The sequence below is a fragment of the Drosophila serrata genome, unplaced genomic scaffold, assembly GCF_035046125.1.
Source record: "Drosophila serrata isolate PLE 108 unplaced genomic scaffold, ASM3504612v1 contig_249, whole genome shotgun sequence".
NCBI classification, from domain to species: domain Eukaryota; kingdom Metazoa; phylum Arthropoda; class Insecta; order Diptera; family Drosophilidae; genus Drosophila; species Drosophila serrata.
The window spans coordinates 1520803-1540736 of record NW_028257147.1 but is presented as its reverse complement, the minus strand read 5'-3'; the positions used below and the strand labels follow the sequence as shown (position 1 = coordinate 1540736).

Sequence of the window (19934 nt, the reverse complement as noted above, 5' to 3'; positions counted from 1 at the left end):
CAAATCAAAGTCTTAGAAATATCATAACTAAGCCAAAATCCCTATAATTTTAAATCGGAAAGCTTTCCTAAGTTAGTTTTTAGCAGGTTAATAAATTAGCCTACTCCATTTAAAATTTTAGAAATTGAAGCCTTAAAAAATGTTGAAAAAATTGTTTCTGCTTAAGATGGCTAGATCGACTGTTAATGCTGATCAATAATATATATGAATTATATGTTCGGAAATAAGCTTCTGACTAATATTGAAATACCATGCTTTGAATTGATATTTATCGATATTTTTATGTGACCAGTTTTTCGACCAATTAAATCTTAAAAATATTCATAACTACGCCGGAGATAGCTAGATCGACCCGGCTGTTCATGCTGATCAAGAATATATATGATTTATGTCGGAAATGATTCCTTTATTGCGATAAAGGCTTTTGACTTAAATTGTAATAACCTGCAATAGTATAATTAAACATATCAACAAAATGTAGCTGATAATGTTAAACTAATCTCTTTATAAACAAAAATTTACTTTTCAGTGAAAAGTTGATAACCCTTTTATATATTTTTTAACACTGATAAGTAAAATAGAATATTGATGAATCGCACATAAATTATCGAATTATAAATCAACTTAAATGTATTTATAAGACAGTAACTTGTCTTAAAGAATTTACTCTAAGTCTGTACTTCATTATATTTAAAATAGGATATATATTTCATAAACATTTCATAAACATTCTTCCCAAGTTCATCTTAATCAAGTTCCTCTGTACACAAAACAAGTGCTAAAGTAAAAAGCGTTGCTGAGAGTAGCTGAGTGCCGCTGATTGTCGATGACGATGACAATGATGATGATGATGATGTGCAGGTTGGAACAGAACCCATAGCACTCTGAACTCCATCCACTAATTCTAGCCTCCTCCTGGTAATGACTTTATAAACACACAGAGAGAACAACCCAAAGTCCGAGAGGGGATGAGGCCTACAAACTAAACTGTCCAACTGTCAGGCTGCCGTTGACTAAGTAACATGCTAGACTGGACACAACGAAATCAATTAGATGGATATACCAGTTGGGGGGAAAATCGGAGAATGAAACTCATATATCATTAACAATTTTCATGTCATATCTTCGAAGGGAATGCGAGAATGGGAGAACCTTTGTCTATCAGCTTGTCACTGTCCCAACGAATCAAACTTGTCAAAGTCATCAAATATTCAAATACATTTTACACATGCAACGAAAAACAAAATCCCAAACAAAGTTGGGGAAAAATATATACATTCTATATTTTGGGGGGTCAAATTGTTTGTAACGCCCCCACATCATAGTAATTGCCAAGGAAAATTGATTTTTATATTATAATTGGAGAGTTTTCCCTGCTGGACTTAAGCATTTTGGGTTCCCATTAAAATCCCCAAGAAAGGAAAACCAAAACTAAACCTTGGCTGTCCCTTGAATGAGAACTTAATGCCGCTCGAAATGAAATCTCTCTCTTTTTTTTGGGAGAAATACATGTGTGTACTACTGGTGTGTGTGCTTCTGGGTGTATTTTTGGCAAATTGATTAAAAGGCTTAACATTTCAGACTCAATTGCCTTGTCCAGACTGGCCTTTTGTCTTTGCGGTCGGTCAGAGACCCAGAGAAACCAATGGCATTAGTTGCAAATTAGTGCACAATGAGCAAATTCTGTTAAATCTTGGGTGCTTAATGTGTGACTTTATGGTTTTGGTAGGGAAAAGTAAACATGTGTTGGTTTGGGGAACTTGGAAAAGGGAATTTGTATTTGTTTTGAGTTTAAATTGCATTTATATCAATTTAAAGGGGTAGAGAAAATGTACTACATTTAAAGTTGAATTGTTATTTTGCTAACTGAGTTTTTGACATATTTTTTACACGAAACTCATAGTTTTTAATATAAAATATGTATAGGTTTAATAATACATTAACCAGAAAACCTATGCTACTTCGAATAACATTTTTTGTCTCTTTAACATGCACTTTGAGGACACATTAAAGTATGTTCTGTACATTTAATACAAATATACGTTTATTCTCCTAAAGAGACCCCAAAATTATATAAAAAATCTGTTTAAACATTTCAAGATTCAGTAGTTTTTATAACCACCAATCTTTCCTATAAAATATGAGTTAAAAACTCAAATTCCCGTCGCAACTTTATGCAAAATGCCAACACAATAAATTTCATAAACAATTTGTATAAATACATATACGATATATTTTTTCTACCTGTGCATTGGCAAAGTTGAAATTTATTGATTTCTATGATATACGCTGACATTTTGATGAAACGTTTGCCATTGAGTGCAGATAAGCATAAGATATGAGTTGTATGCGAATGTTATGCGATACCTTCAAAAGCAAAAGCAAAATGAAACGAAATTTGTAAAATCAGAAAACGTGTTCTGACCATGATGTTGTAGCATGCAAATGAAACACACAACAGCACATAAAAAAACCAAATTAACTTCTGGTTGGATTGAACACACAAATGACATAAAACTGAGCAAAACAGAAATTCACTTCATTAGCAGCTCAGCGAAAGGTAAAAATAAGAAATACAATCCCAACAAGCTAAACTTAAGGAGAAGTTGTAATAATAAAATAAAAAATAAACTGCGGGCTCGACACGAATCTTCTTTTTTAATTGATTTCTCTTTTCTTTTTTTGATTAGTATAAATTATGCAAAAATCGTTAATAAAAACAGAGCCAACGACGAATGATTTATGTGTATGCAAAAAAACGTCTAAAGAAAAAGATTGTGTCGCATAAATATCTGTGTTAATAATGTCTTGATAATAATATTAATAATTATAATATCTTTAAGCTCAGGCAGAAGGGCAGGGCCAAATGCAGTCTTGAACTTGGTCAGCTCTTTCTGTCTTACCATTTTTTCCACTCAAGGTTTTGGGCCAAGACTACGCCCCCAAGAGCGACAAGTGCCAAGTAAACAAGAAATTGTAAAAGAAAAAGGTTGAGAGAAATGACACAACCCCCTTGGAAAATTACCCACATTTTCCACACACACACATATATGTTATATAGATGTATCCGCATCGTTAGCCGAATTTTCTGTCATTTGCCAATTTTACCCTCACTGGGAAAATGTCGTGCAACCACCAACGACTGTTTTTCTTTTTCTTTTTTTTTATGGGAATATATACAGATATATATATTTTTGTGACGGGTGCTGGTCCCTGGTACCCGGTACCCGGTACCATTGAAATTATTGACACCAAATGACATTTTGCAAGTATGTTGCACTTGTCTCATTATTACTGCCACATGTGTGTACGTGCCACACGACTCACAAGGCTTTTGATGTTCCTTTCGAGTTCGGCACTTGTCATTTTTATGGCCAAACATATTTCCCAATATGTGTATATATAGTATATATATCGTATGTCCCCCGACGTGTGCGTGGGAATAGCCAAAAGTATTTTCTCTTATTCTGGGTGTCGATATGTAATTGCTAATTTTGTTATGTGATCTGTTTTTCGGGGGAAATGCACGACAAGGAAAATTGTGGGAAATTGTAAATTGATTTTGAAGTGAAAAGGTAGGGGTTTTAGAAGGAATATATGTGCAGATATATTTCATAAGGAATTTATTTAGCAACATGTTTACAGAATTATTAGTTAAACCTACAGGGAATCCTTATTAAAAACTGCTTACTTTAAATATACGAATTTTTATCCTACTCTATAATTATTTAATTTAATATCTATAGACACTAATGGAACTCTAAATTCTTTCTTAAAGAAGGCAAAACAATATGAACCTCTATTATGCATAACCAAACTCTCTCTAATATTTTCATTCATTTGTAATTGATATTTTTCCTCAAGTATCAAGGAAATGAGATATATAATTTCAAGTGCAGGATATGGTTATAGAGTTTTTGGGATCGACTTGACTGACTAAAAACCCCTTCCATAATATTAAATTTTCCCTGGCTGTTGCCAAGCAGTCTGCACGTTCCAAGACTTTGAAGTTCACAATTGCAACCGCACACAGAAATGTGCCACATGGTGGCTATGTTTACTCACTACTAAAATAATGGAAACATGTTGTAAAAAAGTATAAATTTACTATGTAAACAACAATGAAATTTTGTGCCTCCCACTGAATTATGAATGGAGAAGAAGACAACATACTACTGTAAGGGGGGAGGGAAAATCATTAAGTAGATGTTTATGTTTCTGGCCGCTTTCATGTGGTCGTCGTCACATTTTCTTATATTTCCTTTTTTTTGGGGCCTTTGATGGGTCCGGCAGAGAGTGAAACTGTCGCCTCTGATGTGGTAGCAGAAAATTGCTCATACAAACAGGAAAAAGGCGCAATTATGGTCAAGTTATGGTTATGCCAAAGGCTGTAAAAAATATACATATATCAAATTGGGGGTGGTCGTGGTCTATATACCAAATACTACTTCTATATACATATATATCGCCATGAATTTCCGCTCCTGCAATTTCGCCATTAGACGCATAATCAAGTTGTTAACAATTTGTTAGAGAGCGATGACTGGCTCCGCCTTGAAATCACGGATCCATGAATTGCGTGCCCACGCATAACGAGAAAGTCCAATAATAAAATATGTATGTACTAATAATTTGCCATGCGTAATTTGTGCAAATAATATGCGTAATTGTCGTGATGAGAGTGATGGAGGAGGAGGAGGAGACTCCCTTCGGCACAACATCAAAGCTAATGACCATATGATGTACACTTTTTTGCTTTAAATGAATCGAAACCGAAAATAAACAAACTGAAACGAAGCTAAATAGTGGCTGCCCGTTTTTTTTTGGGCACAAACAATAGTAAAATGAAATTTAAGGCGGCAGGCGACAAAGTAAACACCATAATAAATTGGGGTTTAATTTTTAAAGATGATCAGCGAATGGGGAATACTCTAAAATAAGAGATATATCATTTTTTCAAGAGAGAACAGCACTCGAAAGTATTAATTTTAACTTAAAAGTATCTAGTTTTCATAGCCTTTAATAGAACAATAAAACTTTAGATACATGAAGCAGACTATAAAAGCCTTTGTTTTATAACAAAAATATATGAGTGATTTATCTCTAATCTCCGAATTTAAATTAAATATTAAATCTTTAAAGACTTCTCTGAAATATATTTATCCATTTATTCATTCATTCTTTTACTGTATTATTTTATAATAATTTTTACTTTAAAGAAAACAACAATACCAATTTCCATCCCATTCCCATACCCTTCCTTCATAAAACCTGGTGAAAAACCACATGAAAAAGCAGCGACTCCTCATCATCTAGAATATCTGATGAAAGGGGGAAGCTAAAACTAGAACGGAAGTACTTAACCATAATGAAAACATTAGCATAGAACGCACAGCTCAATTTCAAATAAGTAGAGTAAATCAAGTAATTAGGATAGCTGCAAATGTTTGTTACCTACATACATGTATGTGACCTGTGACCTTGCCTGAAGCGTCAAGGCTAAGACTCAGGACCATTAACTGCGTGTGGCACTTCATTATGGGCATTTAGAGCATAACAATATAGGCATTGATTGAACCTAAATGACTTTATGGCCTCGAGTGTCCTTCAAATGCAAACAAGTAATGGCAAAGTCAACTAACTACACCTCGCTCACCTTGATTTTTAGTGTTTGACATTTGACACGCGCATTTACAAAAATTAATAATGGTATACGCGTGGTCCCGTTGCCAAAAATCGAAGGATATATCCGCGGGTGTCGTCGTCAGCGATTGTAAAATTTTATTGATTCCATATTGTCATAGATATTGAGGCATTGTCGGAGTCACTGGGTTTTGTTTTGTGATTTTAGGGAGACTGTTTAAGTAGTCGTCGTCGTGCTGCTTCAGTTGAGGGACACGCGACAGGAGCTGGGTGACAAGTTTTTGTCCCTTTGCTGGGAAAGTTTCCAAGGATCTACGAGGAGATCTCAAGGACGCACTGCCGGACGTGCGCAGTTTAGCCTGGAGCTAGGAGAGAGTCCTTGAAATACTCACTTTTAGCTGTGGGAGATGTCAGGGACAAAAACATATATCCTTTTGGGGGAAATTATGAACAACTTTTGCTTAGAGGTTTTACAAGCAATTCAAGGTGATTTATGATTGAAAATACTCAAAGGAAATGGTAGTTTTTTATACTTTAACTTGTATTTTGAGGAATAAAATTATATTTGATAGGTAAATCAAATTTCAATCCGCTTTCGGCATATATTTTTTGTAAATTTCCTCAGAACCCCCAACCATTTTCTCTCCCCATTTTATCCAGAACTCAAAGTTACACGTGTTTCCATCATTCACACAACACATCATTCAATCAAAAGGATCATGAAACAAGGTTAAATCCAATCAAGTGCTACCTGATATCAGTCTCGCAACGCCCTTAAACCAAAATTCTCCCTCTTTCGGCTTTTCGATGGGATAAAGTCCACTTCTTGATCGCACTTGTAAGATGCTGTGATTAATGGTCACAAGACCCAGTTCTGTGGACAGCTCAGAAACACACACATACACCCATTAACACCGGGGTGTGTAGCAAACCCACCGTAAAAAACAAAATACAAAAAATCTATAGTAAATGGAAAATAGAAGAAACATACCTGGTGGCAGGAACTCACTGGATGGCTTCCACGAACCAGACACAATTGCCAGGCCATGTTATTAATTACATGCATTAATTTCTGGCACACAAAAATCGAAAGACAAGTGATGCAACTGCACGGGGAAAAATATAAAATATATATTTTAGAGAATTTATTAAAATTATATATTCTTAAATTACTAATAAATAGGATAAGACAAACACCTTACACAAAATTTTGGTTACATTTTTAAAGAACCCCTTTTAAGTATTTTTTCTCTTTTATCCAGCTATCAAGTTGAATGTTTTTCAACATTTGTAGGAAAACTATTATTATTTTTTGGTAAAAATATTATGTCAAAGCCTCAAAGATTTAACTTTTACCAGCCTAGCTTTATTTATTTCATTTTGTAAACATTTTTCTTGGGGTTTAGTCATAAAATCAAATATGTTAAGTGCTTCCTAGCTAATTTTTACTTCCTAAGACTTCATGTTTAATTCATCATCTAAAATACCTTTAAAATTGCTCTATTTATATAAAGAAATTATAGAAATTTCTTCTTAAATGTTAGAAAATTCCCTCTAATCCCTCATTTTCTCTCAGTGAACTTCAGTTGAGGCCCAAAAGCGAAAAGCCAGACTCGAATGCAGGCGCCACTGTTGATGGATTTGTGGCTAGCTGCGTGGTCCGCTGATGAACAGCCGTCTAAATTATGGAACGCTTGTCACCCGCTGCGAGTGCCATGGGTGTGAGTGTGAATTCAAGTGAGTGAGTGTATGAGTGTGAGTATGATCGACCCCACAACAAGCCACTCACCAAGCCATGTGAACGGAGGGTTTTTGGCAGAACAAAAATTACAAAAAAAAGGTGGCACTCCAAGGTATCCTGAGCTCAATTAAAGGTACTAAAAATTATACACAATGTTGCTAGGGCAAGGAATTAAAGGTAAACTCATTAAAAATAGCCAGCAAGAAAATATATACTTTTGTAAAAAGTACATTTAAGTTACAGTTAAAAAATACGAACTTAAATAATGAAATCCCGAAAAAAAACTGCAAGATCCTTTACTATAGAAGAAGAAACTTTATAAATTATATTCTAAGTCTCCTTTGTAAGTGTTATAATTATTTAAAAATACTTTGTGCTCTGTTTCCTATGCATTTTTTAATTATTTCAACTAATTTACTTTTATATTCAGTTCATTTTAGATCAAAAGATCTTGTAAAAGCCTTTAAAAATTATTTCTCTTCAAAGAAAAGTCATAATTTTGCAAGTGTAATTACTCATATTTTATTTTAAAAGTGACACCATCGTTAAACACTTAATTTCTAGCCCAAAACACTTGATATATATATATATTTTTCCACTCATTCGCATATGCCCAACTAAAAGTATCTACAACTATCTTCAGACTACAATCATTTGCAGCAAAAAAAATCTCAAACCGACGCACACTAATATATCAAAAAGCCGCCATGTCGTTAATTTAATTTGTACAATTTTCAGGCAAATATTTTCCACACTATCGCGAAACTGCCAATAAAGCCCACGCAACTTTGTTGGCCAAGTGAACAACCAGTCTTGGTTGGTCGCCTAGAAAAGTGGCTACTACCACTATATAGTGTCAGTTATTTTGCGATTCGCGAACATAATGCCAATATATATATACATACATATATTTAGCCATCTCTTTCTGGGCAACAAGTTTTTCCAGTTTCTTTTTTTTTTGTAACCATTTTTCGGGCAAATAATTTTCTTGTGCGCGGGCAATTTTTCATAATAATTTTTACCAGGTCTCCTCTTTTTTTCTGTTGTTGTTACATGTACGTTTATATATATTTTTTTTACATTATTTTTTTTAGGTTCTTTTTTTTTATATTTTGTACCAAGTGAGACTCTCTTCCGTTGCCAAGAATTGCAATTGTTGCAGTTTTTCGGCGCTGCACGCTCCATCCGTTATACGATCGGGGGAATATATGTGTATATACAACTATATAAGCCTCGATTCATGGCCATAACCTGATGATATAAGAGAGTGTGTGAAAATGTTTGACTCAATTCCTGGAATTACCTCAATACGAAACGGAAGCGCAGGCTTCTTGTTCCTTCTTTTTTTTTTTTGAATATTTATGTTTTTTGGCCGCGTCAGTAAGTCTCGACCGACTTATATATATGTTTTTTTTTTCCATTGGAAACCTTCAAAGTATTCAAGTATTGGTTGTCTGACCCAGAAATAGCGTTGGAGATCAAATCCAAGACCCCGGATCAACTTTGACGCGTGCCTGACTTCGCGGAGGCATGACTCTAAAGAAAATGTGTCCATAAACGATTTCTATACCCTATAGATTGCATTTGTGTCTCGTCATTGTTGCAACATCAGCGCAAACAAGCAAAGAACACACTTCAAAAAGCCCAACAATGTCGAGTGCTAATAAAACCCACTGAGAGGGCCTGACTGACTGACAATCTCAACAGCGATCGTCGTGAGTTATTCGAGAAGGCTAATCCCGTCGAGGTACTGAGAGAAATGATTTAGAGATATTATATATTTTAGATAATTAAATATAATAAACTTAAATACAACACCTAATACTGTAGTACTCTTGGTCAGAACACAAGTAGTGCAGGTTATTTGTTCAGGTTATCTTTCATAATCTAAAGTAAGAATAGCAGACCCTGTCGATATATCAATCCTTTATCGATATTTGACGAATGAGTGGAATCTTAAATCGATATTAAGTGTTGCGATATGAAAATGTGCTGTAAACCGACATTTGTTTGATATCTTGTACTAATATGGTCCGAAACAGAGAAAAAATATATTAAATACATTTTTTTGAAGATTTTTCAATGTTATTCAATATTCTAATATTAGAGGCCATATTTTAAATGTTCTATTAAAATTTAACATAATTTTTTTATGTTATTGAATGCGATTTTATATAGATTCTTGAAATATTTATATAATAAATGCCTATAATATCACCAAAAAACATTGTCAAACCTAAGAAGTTTCTTTTAAGTTTATGGTATAATGTTAAGTTCCTTCACAGCTATTTATTTTGGAAAAGGAATACGAATGATCCACCTTTAAAAAAATAAATAACTTAGTTTATAAGTTTTTATTAATAATAACTAACATTTTATAGAAGTAAAGGTACTAAAATCAAATAATTCTAAGATAATATTGCAATATTTAACTTTTAGGTATTTAAAATTTCAGTCAGAAGCTTGAAACGCAATTCTTGATCAGCATCAAAAACCAAATCGATTTAGACATGTTTGAAGCGAAAAAAATGTTATCAATTTTTTGACAAATTTTTAAGTGGTAAAATTAAAATAAAAATGGTAAAAAAAATTAAAAAAAAAATTAAATATTTTGAAATTTAAAATAAAGTCTGCAGGTTAATAAAACTAATAAAAACTATCATGGGAAAGCTTGCAGAATTAAAATTAATGCATTTTTAGCTTAGTTATGAGTGCTTTAAACTTTGATATTTCTCCTACTCAAAAAAACCTCTCAATACTTTTTTTTTTCGAGTGTAATCACCAGTGTTAGACACTCATGCGTATCCGTATATATCTGGCAAATGTGTGGGGAGCTGAGCTGCTCAACAAACAAGCTATTTAACACCGCCAGAAATGCTGAGCCAGCGCCCATGACTGAGCGAAATACGGGGATAGGATGGATATTCATGGGGAATATATATACATATATATATACTGGTCACAAAAGTGTCGAAGATCGAAATCAGCAGCAGCAGCAGGAGCAGCAGCATCATCGGTGGAGAATCGCGGAATTGATCGCGTCGATTAATTTGTCTTCCTCCTCCTTTACCTTTTTTTCCAGCACTTTTTTATTTTATTTTTTTACCTCCATGAGTGTGCAACTTGCGGGCTGCATCTCAAATGGAATGCACTTAATCACGATTAGTTGTAATCGATAAGCGAGAGCTCGGGCTAATAATGCACACTCTCCTCCACGAGAGGTTTAGAAGGTATTCCCTAAATAGATTCCCATAGACATACTTCGGGTGGTCTCTCACCAATCATTTGCATATGAAAAAGTTCCAGCACTCAAATGGCTAACCAATGATTTCAACATTATATTGTCCGGCTTTGTCTGCTTTAGGTGCATGATAAATGGCACAATTTATTTAAATCAAGCGACCCGCGGAGACCTCCGAAAAAGTAAACAAAAAAACAAACACCGTATTCGGTTAATAATTTGTTCATTTATCAACATTTGTTAGCAGCGATTATGAATGACGTGTGTGGTGGCTCCTCTCTCTCTATCTCCAAATCGAAATGAATTTCAGTTCATTCATAAAACCTTGTTTCTTTTTTGTCACAGCGGGTTAGCTTGTTAGCTTAAGGAAAAATATAAAAAAATTACAGAATTTAAAACCCAAAGTCTAGCAGCTCCTTTTATAATTATATGCAACCTGCATTTGCACACACCCCTTCCTGGCACCGAAAATTACTTAAAATATTACCTCAAAGCGAGGCCAGTTGACATTTTTCATAATTCCGTGTCACCTTTTTAGCCACAATCAAATCCAAAAGGCTCAACATGCTAATTAAAGCCACGCCAAAAGGCTTGGATATAATCGTAAAGAAAGAAAAACAGGGACTTTGGTCCTTCAAAACCATTTGAAAACTATTTTTATAACGTACTAATAACTGCAAAACTTTCACTGCTCGTTTTTTTGCCACCCAGCCAGTAGCTCTTATTTCGTGTTTTTCTACTGTTGGGTAGGTTTCCTTTTTTTGTTTTTGTTCTTTTTGTTATTAATTAAATTACACGCCAGGCATTTTACAACATTTACAGCAAATTACAAAAGCCCAGGCATGGGCACGCCGCGAAATAGGAGAAGAAAAGGGCGAGCATGTACAGGGGAAGGTTGTAAAAAAAAATATTATATCACCAGAAAATAATGTATGAGGGGGTTTTCAGGAACTAGACAAACGAATAGAAGATACCTAGTAAAATTTGAGATATATAAATAATAAAATAAAGTACTTAAATACTTGGTACTAAATCGCTTTTACTTTTTTTTAACATTTTCCTTTTTCTTAACTATTTAAAATCATATTCTCCAAGAACTAAACCTAGCTAGATTCTTAGTTCTTTACCTTAATTCTCATTTTTTCAATTTCGTTGGTTATATACATAACTTCACCGGTTGGCAGTTACCAGTTACCGGTTACCAGTTGTGGGTCCAAAGGCATATCCATGAGTGTTAACACTCATAACAACTGCTAAAGCCCATTTTCGCATGTTGGCAGCTTATAAAAAAAAAAAAAAAAAAAAAAAAAAAATGAATGCAGCCACACATAGCACCCACTCCTATAATATTTTTATATACATATATAAGCCATCCCTTTACCCTGCCAAAGGTGTGTGCAAGTTTCCAAAGAGATTTTGTGGCCGCGATAAACACGCGCCCAGGCACAAAAGTGTAAATTAAGCCGCAGACGCTGTGGCAAAGAAGTGACACACAATAAACATTACTTTTAAATAATTTTTGTTAATTATTTTTTTATGAGAAAAAACTCAAACAATATTCAACAAAATACTAAAATTTATAAAGTTAAGTTTCTGCCAATTTAAGTCTTAGAAGTGAAGTTAAAAAAGCTTGTCAATCACAAACTATTGATCCTTAAACTTACATTTTTCCTTAGAATGTTTGTCTTTTATTGGGTTTAAAGGTAACTTAAAAGCTTAATTTTAGTTAAACAAAACTATATCTGAGCTGTAACAATTTCTTATTTTATTAAATAATATATCCTTTAATAATCCCATTCAGTACCTAATTTTTCCCGGTGCACTCAGTCGTGTGTGGGCCCAAGTTTACTGGGAAACGTGCGGGAAAAGCAAGCGGAAAATGAAAAATTATGAGTTATGCCAGGCAAGGACATGGCCTGCTCAAGCTTCATTTACTAAGCCATGGAGTCGGAGTCATAGTCACAGACATACTCAGCAGTTACACTTGAATTTAATTTGTATCTTGCTTTAAATAGAAGTTTTTTTTATATGGAAATTATTTTTACACTTGCTAAAAAAAATCAATTTTTATAAAAATTCTGGTTTTTACTTAAACTTCGCTTCAAAAATATTATATTTAAAATCAACAGAAATTAATCCTTGTTATTATTAATATTTTTAAAAAGGAGTAAACAAAAATAACCTTTCAGAATCAAAGCACTTCGTTTAGGAGTTTTTTTAATATTCAATACTAAAACAAATAATTCAAAGATTAGATTGTAATATTTGTTCAGGGTATTATAATTTCAGTCAGAAGCTTCTGAAGGAATCATTTCCGACCCTATAAATCATATATATTCTTGATCAGCATTAAGAACCGAATCGATCTAGTCATATTAGGAGGAAAAAATTTGTACAAATTTTTTAAACTAATTTTAAGGGGTTAAAATTCAAATTTAAATGGTCAAAAATTTTGAAAAAATTTAACTTTTTTAAATTTAAAATTGAGTATGCAGGTTAATTAATCTAATAAAAACTAGCATAGAAATGCTTGCCAAATTAAAATTTATGCATTTTTAGCTTAGTTATGGTATTTATATAACTTGGTTTTACCCTAAAAGTAGCATATAAAACTATCGCTGTTATTATCCTTCAAAAAATACTTTGAAGCTTATTTATAACCAACTTGTAAGAAATATAATAAAATAAATCTTTAATTAGTATTATTAACGAGCATTAGGATCAGTATTGACTTTCTTCTATTTCCATTAGTAAAATTTGTTTTTTACATAAAATTCTTTTCTCCAGTGCATTGGTAGACATAGACTCAAGGCCTATGAATATATCCTGGAATGGTCGGTTGGTTGGTCTGTTGGCCATGTTCTGGCTCCGGTTTCCCGGCAATTGTTGAGCTGGCCCAGTTAGCGTGTCGCTCATTAGCATGAACATTTGCTGGGGAATTTATGGTGTCCATGCCACATGCGAAATGTGGGTTAGCAATGCACATTTGCCGTGGCAATTTTATGCTCATCAGTGCGGCATTTCTCAGCATTCAACGCATTCGGCATTCAGCATTCAACATTCAACATTCAACATTCGGCCGGATGACGGACTCATAAATTAATTAATTTTCGGTGTGGCTTTCAGCGCGTTATCACCGCCGCGAGATCGCCGCTTGCAATTGTCTGTATATATATATCTTCACATGAGATATATATCCCATAGCCCCAAGGGCAGCTGCGATCAATAAAACGAATGGTTAAGACTCATTATCGTAGGATCCCTATCCCTATCCCTATAAGGGGGATCAAGGATAATCGGGGCGAAGTGCACGATATTGCGAGCGATATTCAGCTGGCAAACGTGTTGGTCCCGCCGCAACTTGATTCTTATGCAAACAAGACCCGGAGGTTGTCCGACATCGTGTTAAAAAACTTGTTCGCAATTAAACGATGTCCTGCCGGCAGGCTGACTGAATGTCTGCCAAGGAATGCCCCTTTTCTTACAGTTTTTGTTCCACTGAAAAAGGGAGCACTGGGAGAAATTGTGTATATATTTATAAAAGAGAGGAAAATATGTTTCAAATGTTGTCAGGGTTACATATCCTTTTTTAAAATAATTATTCCTGCTTGATTTTCTACGAATTTTCTTTAGATTTATCCTTTCTAAATATAAAACTTATTCTCTTTAAATAATTTCTTAAATTCCACACATTTCCAAGTTATTTTTCACACTTTTCCCCCTTGAGTTTCACATATTTCACACTATTTTCCCCCAGTGCCTGCGCCACGCATGCGCATTTGGGACTTGTTTCACCTGGCATCCTCTGGCTTTCTGCCTCACAATCGTTTCTTTTGGGTCTTCTTGACCAGACAAAGGTTGCACGTAAATGACCCAAGTTATCATAAATATGTCAAAAGTTGAAAATTAAATGTACAACATGCTGAGTCCCTTCGAGTCCTACTCGAGGCTCCATTCCACTCCATTCCATACCTTCACCCCCGCCATTCTTTATTGATAATTTTGCACTTGTTTACATTTTTTTGATTTAAAGCCATTCACTGGAGCTCGCGTCCGCAGGACCACACGTGGCGCCATCTTGTTTATGATAAGTGAAATCCTGTTTTGCGGACCGTGATTCCATGGCATTGGGTGTGAGTTTCGGGATGATTGAATGCGTGTCGCGGTTTATGAGTCACAAGACAGTAAAGATTTTAACCGAAGAATCGGGGGATTCAAGGGGAGAGGAGCGAACCCAGAGGAAAACTATAAAATGGGGAAACTATAACTGGAAAGATATAAGAATTTAGCTTGTAGGAGCTCAGGGAGTGTTTAATGTGATATACACCAAACCATGATACTCTAAACAATAGCTTTTAATTAGAAATAAAATCAGAGTGACCAAGACGGAATAGTATGATTTTAGTGTGACCAATTGGTTAATATATGCCTGTCACTGAAAAGGATAATTATACTATTTTAATTTCTTATAGGGCGATCAAGATCTGTTATATGAATTGTTTATTTAACATTCACTAACAAAATTGAATATACTTTCACATACTGTTTACTAATTCATACAAGGACTCAAGTTTGGAATTCCTTACAAATTTCTAAAATTTGTTTTTAATTTTTAAAACTCTTATAAACTAACTTTTAGAATTCTATTCCCTTAACCCAAACTTCCTTCTCATATCGACTTTTCAAACCGAAAAACCTCAGCACACGCACCTCCTAACCAAAACCCTTACCAATCCCTCTTGCATGCTCGTAGGGAATGTGCTCCTTGAGGTCCGTGCAGAAAATAACTTTGCGATAATATTAAATTGCTGTCAACAGGAAAATATGTTGGATGGATTTTCCAACTACTACAGGCTGCAGCAATTGATTTTCTGTCAGCGCGGCACAATGGAAAATGGTGAGGCGGTAGTAAAAGGCCAGAAAATGGGGTTGGGAAAGGGGGCAAAACACTTTTCCAAGTGTTGATTTGTGTTATATGGTAGTTTCTTATCAACAATGCAGTCTATTAGGCATTACCCTGGATTGACTGACATGCAATTCGCAGGGCGTCCCGGGGAGGCAAAACACAAATAAACGGCCCGACATCAAAGGTGCAAGTAATTCCAGGCTTTTGTGTCGTAAAAAAAAACATAGAGAGAGAGAGAGTAGAAAACATGAACACAACATAAAATAGAAAATATTTTCCAGGGTGCCAGGGCGCCAAACTATTAACGGAATAGGAGTAAATTTGTTAATGCCTTTGTCTAAGCCATGTGCGTTGGCAGGTGGGAATGGGAACGGGAACGGGTTAAACGCAGGAGCAGCTGAACCCCAAAAAACAAAAAAAAAAGGGGTTAAAATGTGTTTATTTGTTTATGGAGCCCCCCCGTCGTTGGGTTTTAGGCCTGGGCTATATATAGCCCCGATATAGGGTATGTTGGTACGACTGCCGTTGACTAATGTCTCATTTGCATGCCAAAAGCAGTTAACAAGTCTTGCCTTGCCGCCAGTTGGCAGTAAGAAAGAAATTATGGCTTGTCTTGCTTTTAAAAATAACTTAGTGGATAATACACCCCTAGTGTTAAGCCAGGCAGAGTCCAGGGCATCGGCATTCGAGCTTATATATATACTATACTATATAGCATTAAAGGGTGGAGAGGGGCGAGCATACACAGCAACGACACATTCATTTCCTCCTCGGCGCGCCTCAAGTGTTGTCACCTGTCATAATAAGTGCGGAAGCAGCAAACGGCAAACAAAGAGACAGCCAGAAAGAAGGAAAAAGTGTACAAAATGTAATAAGAAAAATGTATAGTGTTCAAGACGATATTCAAAATACCCTTCTAAAACAAAAGATCCTAAAAAAACTGGTAGTAGCTAAAGTTTTGGGTAGAAAGCACAAATTAGTTTCATAGGAAATCATTTGGAAAGGTATTTACATCTTTACTGTACTTATATTGTCTTTTTAATAATTATTGTGACTATCGGCATATTAAATTTAAATTTTCTTAATGTATTATCAAGTATTATTAATCACCTGTCGGCACTCGTTCGATCATTAATCACTTAAAATTTCACTCAAGCCTTAAATGCACCCTGACATTTCAAGGTATTTACAAAACCAGAATAACTAGAACAGATTAGTAATACATGGTTATTAAAAGATTAGATAAGCTTAATCTTGGAATTACATTAGCATAAAGCAAATTGGCAACAAGATTAAATTATAGATATTTTTAATTATAACTCGATTATTTTTAAGCAATATTGAAAACCTTAAAGGTTGCTTCAAAAGTGATCATATATACTACCTTTAGGTGTAAAAATTCAAACTTTAACCTGTGACTTATTATTGAAAACCAATTAATACTTGTAACTAATCATATAAATTATAAAGTGAAAATAAAAATAAAGCCAAAACTTACTATTTCCTATTAACAGAAAATGTTTGACAGGTTTAACTTATATTTTTATCCATCTAAAAATGATACCTTTGTAAAAGTAATTTCCCAGATCTAACAAAATAAAATATAACCATAAATAAAACCTTGATTATACTTTTCTATAATATTTCCATTAAGGAAAGTGTATGCAAAAATATATATATCCCTGCATTTACTTTCAATTTATAAGGTGGCCGCACTGCAACTTCTGCAACTTTTGCTGCTGCTGCTGCTGCAGTTGCTGCTGCAGTGTCTGTTGCTGCCTCAAGTTTTCAATTCATTTTCATAATTGCAGCAAATGTAAATTGCAATATTTTTTCACATTTTTCTCTCTTGGCCTTTTCTCTGGCTCTGCATATGTGCGTGCTGCACTTGAATTTGTTGGACTGTCGCACTTGAACACTCGAAACACTCGGAACACTCGTCCAAACCGAACCTGTTCCAAGCTCAAAGAGATGGATTGCTGTGTTTTTCTGATATTTCTTTTCTGTTTTTATTTTTTCCTGCCTTTTTGTTGGGGCGCTGAAACGGAACCGCAAATTATTTTAATTTGCGTTAAATAATGCAACGAGGTGAGAAAAAATTAAGAGCATTTCTCAGAGTCCAAGTTGGACAAGTGTGCGGCTAAGGTAAAAGTAAGCTAAGCTCATATTCTGTCAAAAACATATCATAAAGGAAGCTTATATAATATTTGGGAATATCTATCTATTTAATTATTAAAAGTAAGCATAATTAAGTTGGGATTTACCTTTAAGTTAAATTCATAAGCTTCTATATTCAACTATTTATTCGAAGAATATTTCTTCAAATATTATGTCAAGGTTGTACTTCCCCCTAGGGGTTTCTTTTTATTTTCTTTATTTTTATGTATGTAATGTTTATGCATAAACTTAATAATACAAAATACTTTAATTCAGCTCATTTGCAGCCCCTTTAAGCCTTTTGTTTTTGCAATCCCCATTTCAGTTGCAGTGTATCCTGCCACAAAGTTAAAAGTGCCGACCTGTAATTTGCCAGCAATAAGGCGGCGGCGCAATAAACTCAATTTGTGCTGCTCGATAAAAGCCGAGTGCCATGTCAGGAGATGCCCCAAACACCTAGTGACAAGATACTAGGTCATGTTCATGGAAGATCCTTAAACTTATATGCATTTAAAACTCGAAAAAATGAAACATTTCATGGGAAAATTACTCTAGAAAAATATATTTTTCTGTAAAATGATAATTTTAAATTTTTCATTTTATAGTTAATTGCCTAACATTCTTTAATATATTTATCACAAAGTAAAAAGAATTAAATGTGATCCATCAAAAATCTTAAACCACACATTTCCGTATAATTTATGACTACAAATCATATTATAATACATAATTTTCGTATCCATTTGCTGAATTTTCTTTATTTTTCCCCCATGTTCTGCTTACATATTTCTCTATATTCTTGACCCCAACTGTGGTTACTTGTACATCTGCATGCGATGTGAGTAAAGTGCGGTTGTAACGTGTTCATTTTTCCTCTGGGGTGCTAAAAGCCGCACAATTCCAGCGCAAAAACAGCGCCGAACCAAGTCGAAGTTGGAACTCTGTTTAGCTTTTGACAAGTTGGAGCCACACTTTGGGGGCCAAGGCGTTGCCCAAAAGTCCCAGGTATTGTAATCTATGCATATATCTCTACCGATATATATATTTTTGTCGGGCTACCGATCGGCCACACAATTTATGCACGTTTCGACGATCATAACTCTTAATTAGCAGCTTGGAAACCTTGTCAACTGTGTTGACTGACAAGTCTTTTAAGATTTCGGCAATCAACAAACAAAATCTACAAGCCAAAAATATTTTGTGCGTAGGCCAAAGACAAGTGAAAGGTGTGTCTCTCATAGAAAAACAAAAAAGGAATGAAATATAGAAAACGATAGATACAGCTATGAGAATCGATGCTGGAAACTAGAAAGGCAAACTGAAACAGAAATTGAAGACTCTGATATGTGAGCTACTGTGTAAGTACACTTTTATTAATCATTTATAAGAAAATTGGTAAAGGAATGAATTTTATATTATTATTATTTATGATACATATACAACTTAAATTCAAAATAAACTTCAAATGATGTTTTCATAATGAAATAAATAAGACCTTAAGTAGCAGACAAAATACTCCCTTGTTTAACATGATTTAAAATATCATTTCCGATTGATTTACAGGTGAGATATTTTGTATTGTTTTGTATAAACTTTATGACTATCTATTCCCTTCTAAGCCCGATCCTTTGGTGGCTATAAAAACCTGATACTTTTTAGCCCCGAGGCTAACCCACACGCAAATGGCAGCAAAAAAACCACCCACATGGGCCACAAAACACCACTGACAAACACTGATCGATTGGATACCAAAAACAAAATCATAAATCTATATACAAGTCATAAACTTGAGGCAATTATTTTATAGGTAAACCCAAAAAAAAAGGAGAGGAAACCATCAAAGAATCAAATCCATATGAAAGGACGACCAGTTGTTGTCGATCTTACGGATTCAATTGTTGCAATCGTTCGTTCAGTCATCAATCATAATTTTCAACGATCAACAGTTTTGTAGGCAAACGTTTTCATGTAAAGTCTTAAATATTTTCACACCTTATAAACAATGTGCAGTCACGATCTGTGGGAGTCGAGTCTAATGCGAGGCTATTGTCCGGCCCAGCGACAGTTGGACATGATTTGAGTTGAATTTTTTATATTGTATTATTCTTCAACATTTCTAGCGAATTATGACGTGCTTCGGTGGGGGATGATCGATCGTTGAATGCCTCGGTTATGAAAATTCTTCTTCTATTATTATTAGGGACCGTGAATCACGTCATAGATGAGTCAGAATGTCTGGAGGTTGC

At 34.5% G+C, this 19934-nt stretch overlaps 1 protein-coding gene across 1 annotated transcript in view; it reads right to left on the bottom strand.

The window, feature by feature from the left end:
* Positions 1 to 19934, bottom strand: part of LOC147643662 (uncharacterized) — a 205872-nt gene that overhangs the window by 138054 nt on the left and 47884 nt on the right. Inside the window, exon 3 of the mRNA XM_086832499.1 lies at positions 6635 to 6749. Within this exon, the coding sequence (XP_086688625.1) occupies positions 6635 to 6709 (75 nt within the window). The 5' untranslated portion in view covers positions 6710 to 6749. The remainder of the gene's footprint in view (positions 1 to 6634; positions 6750 to 19934) is intronic.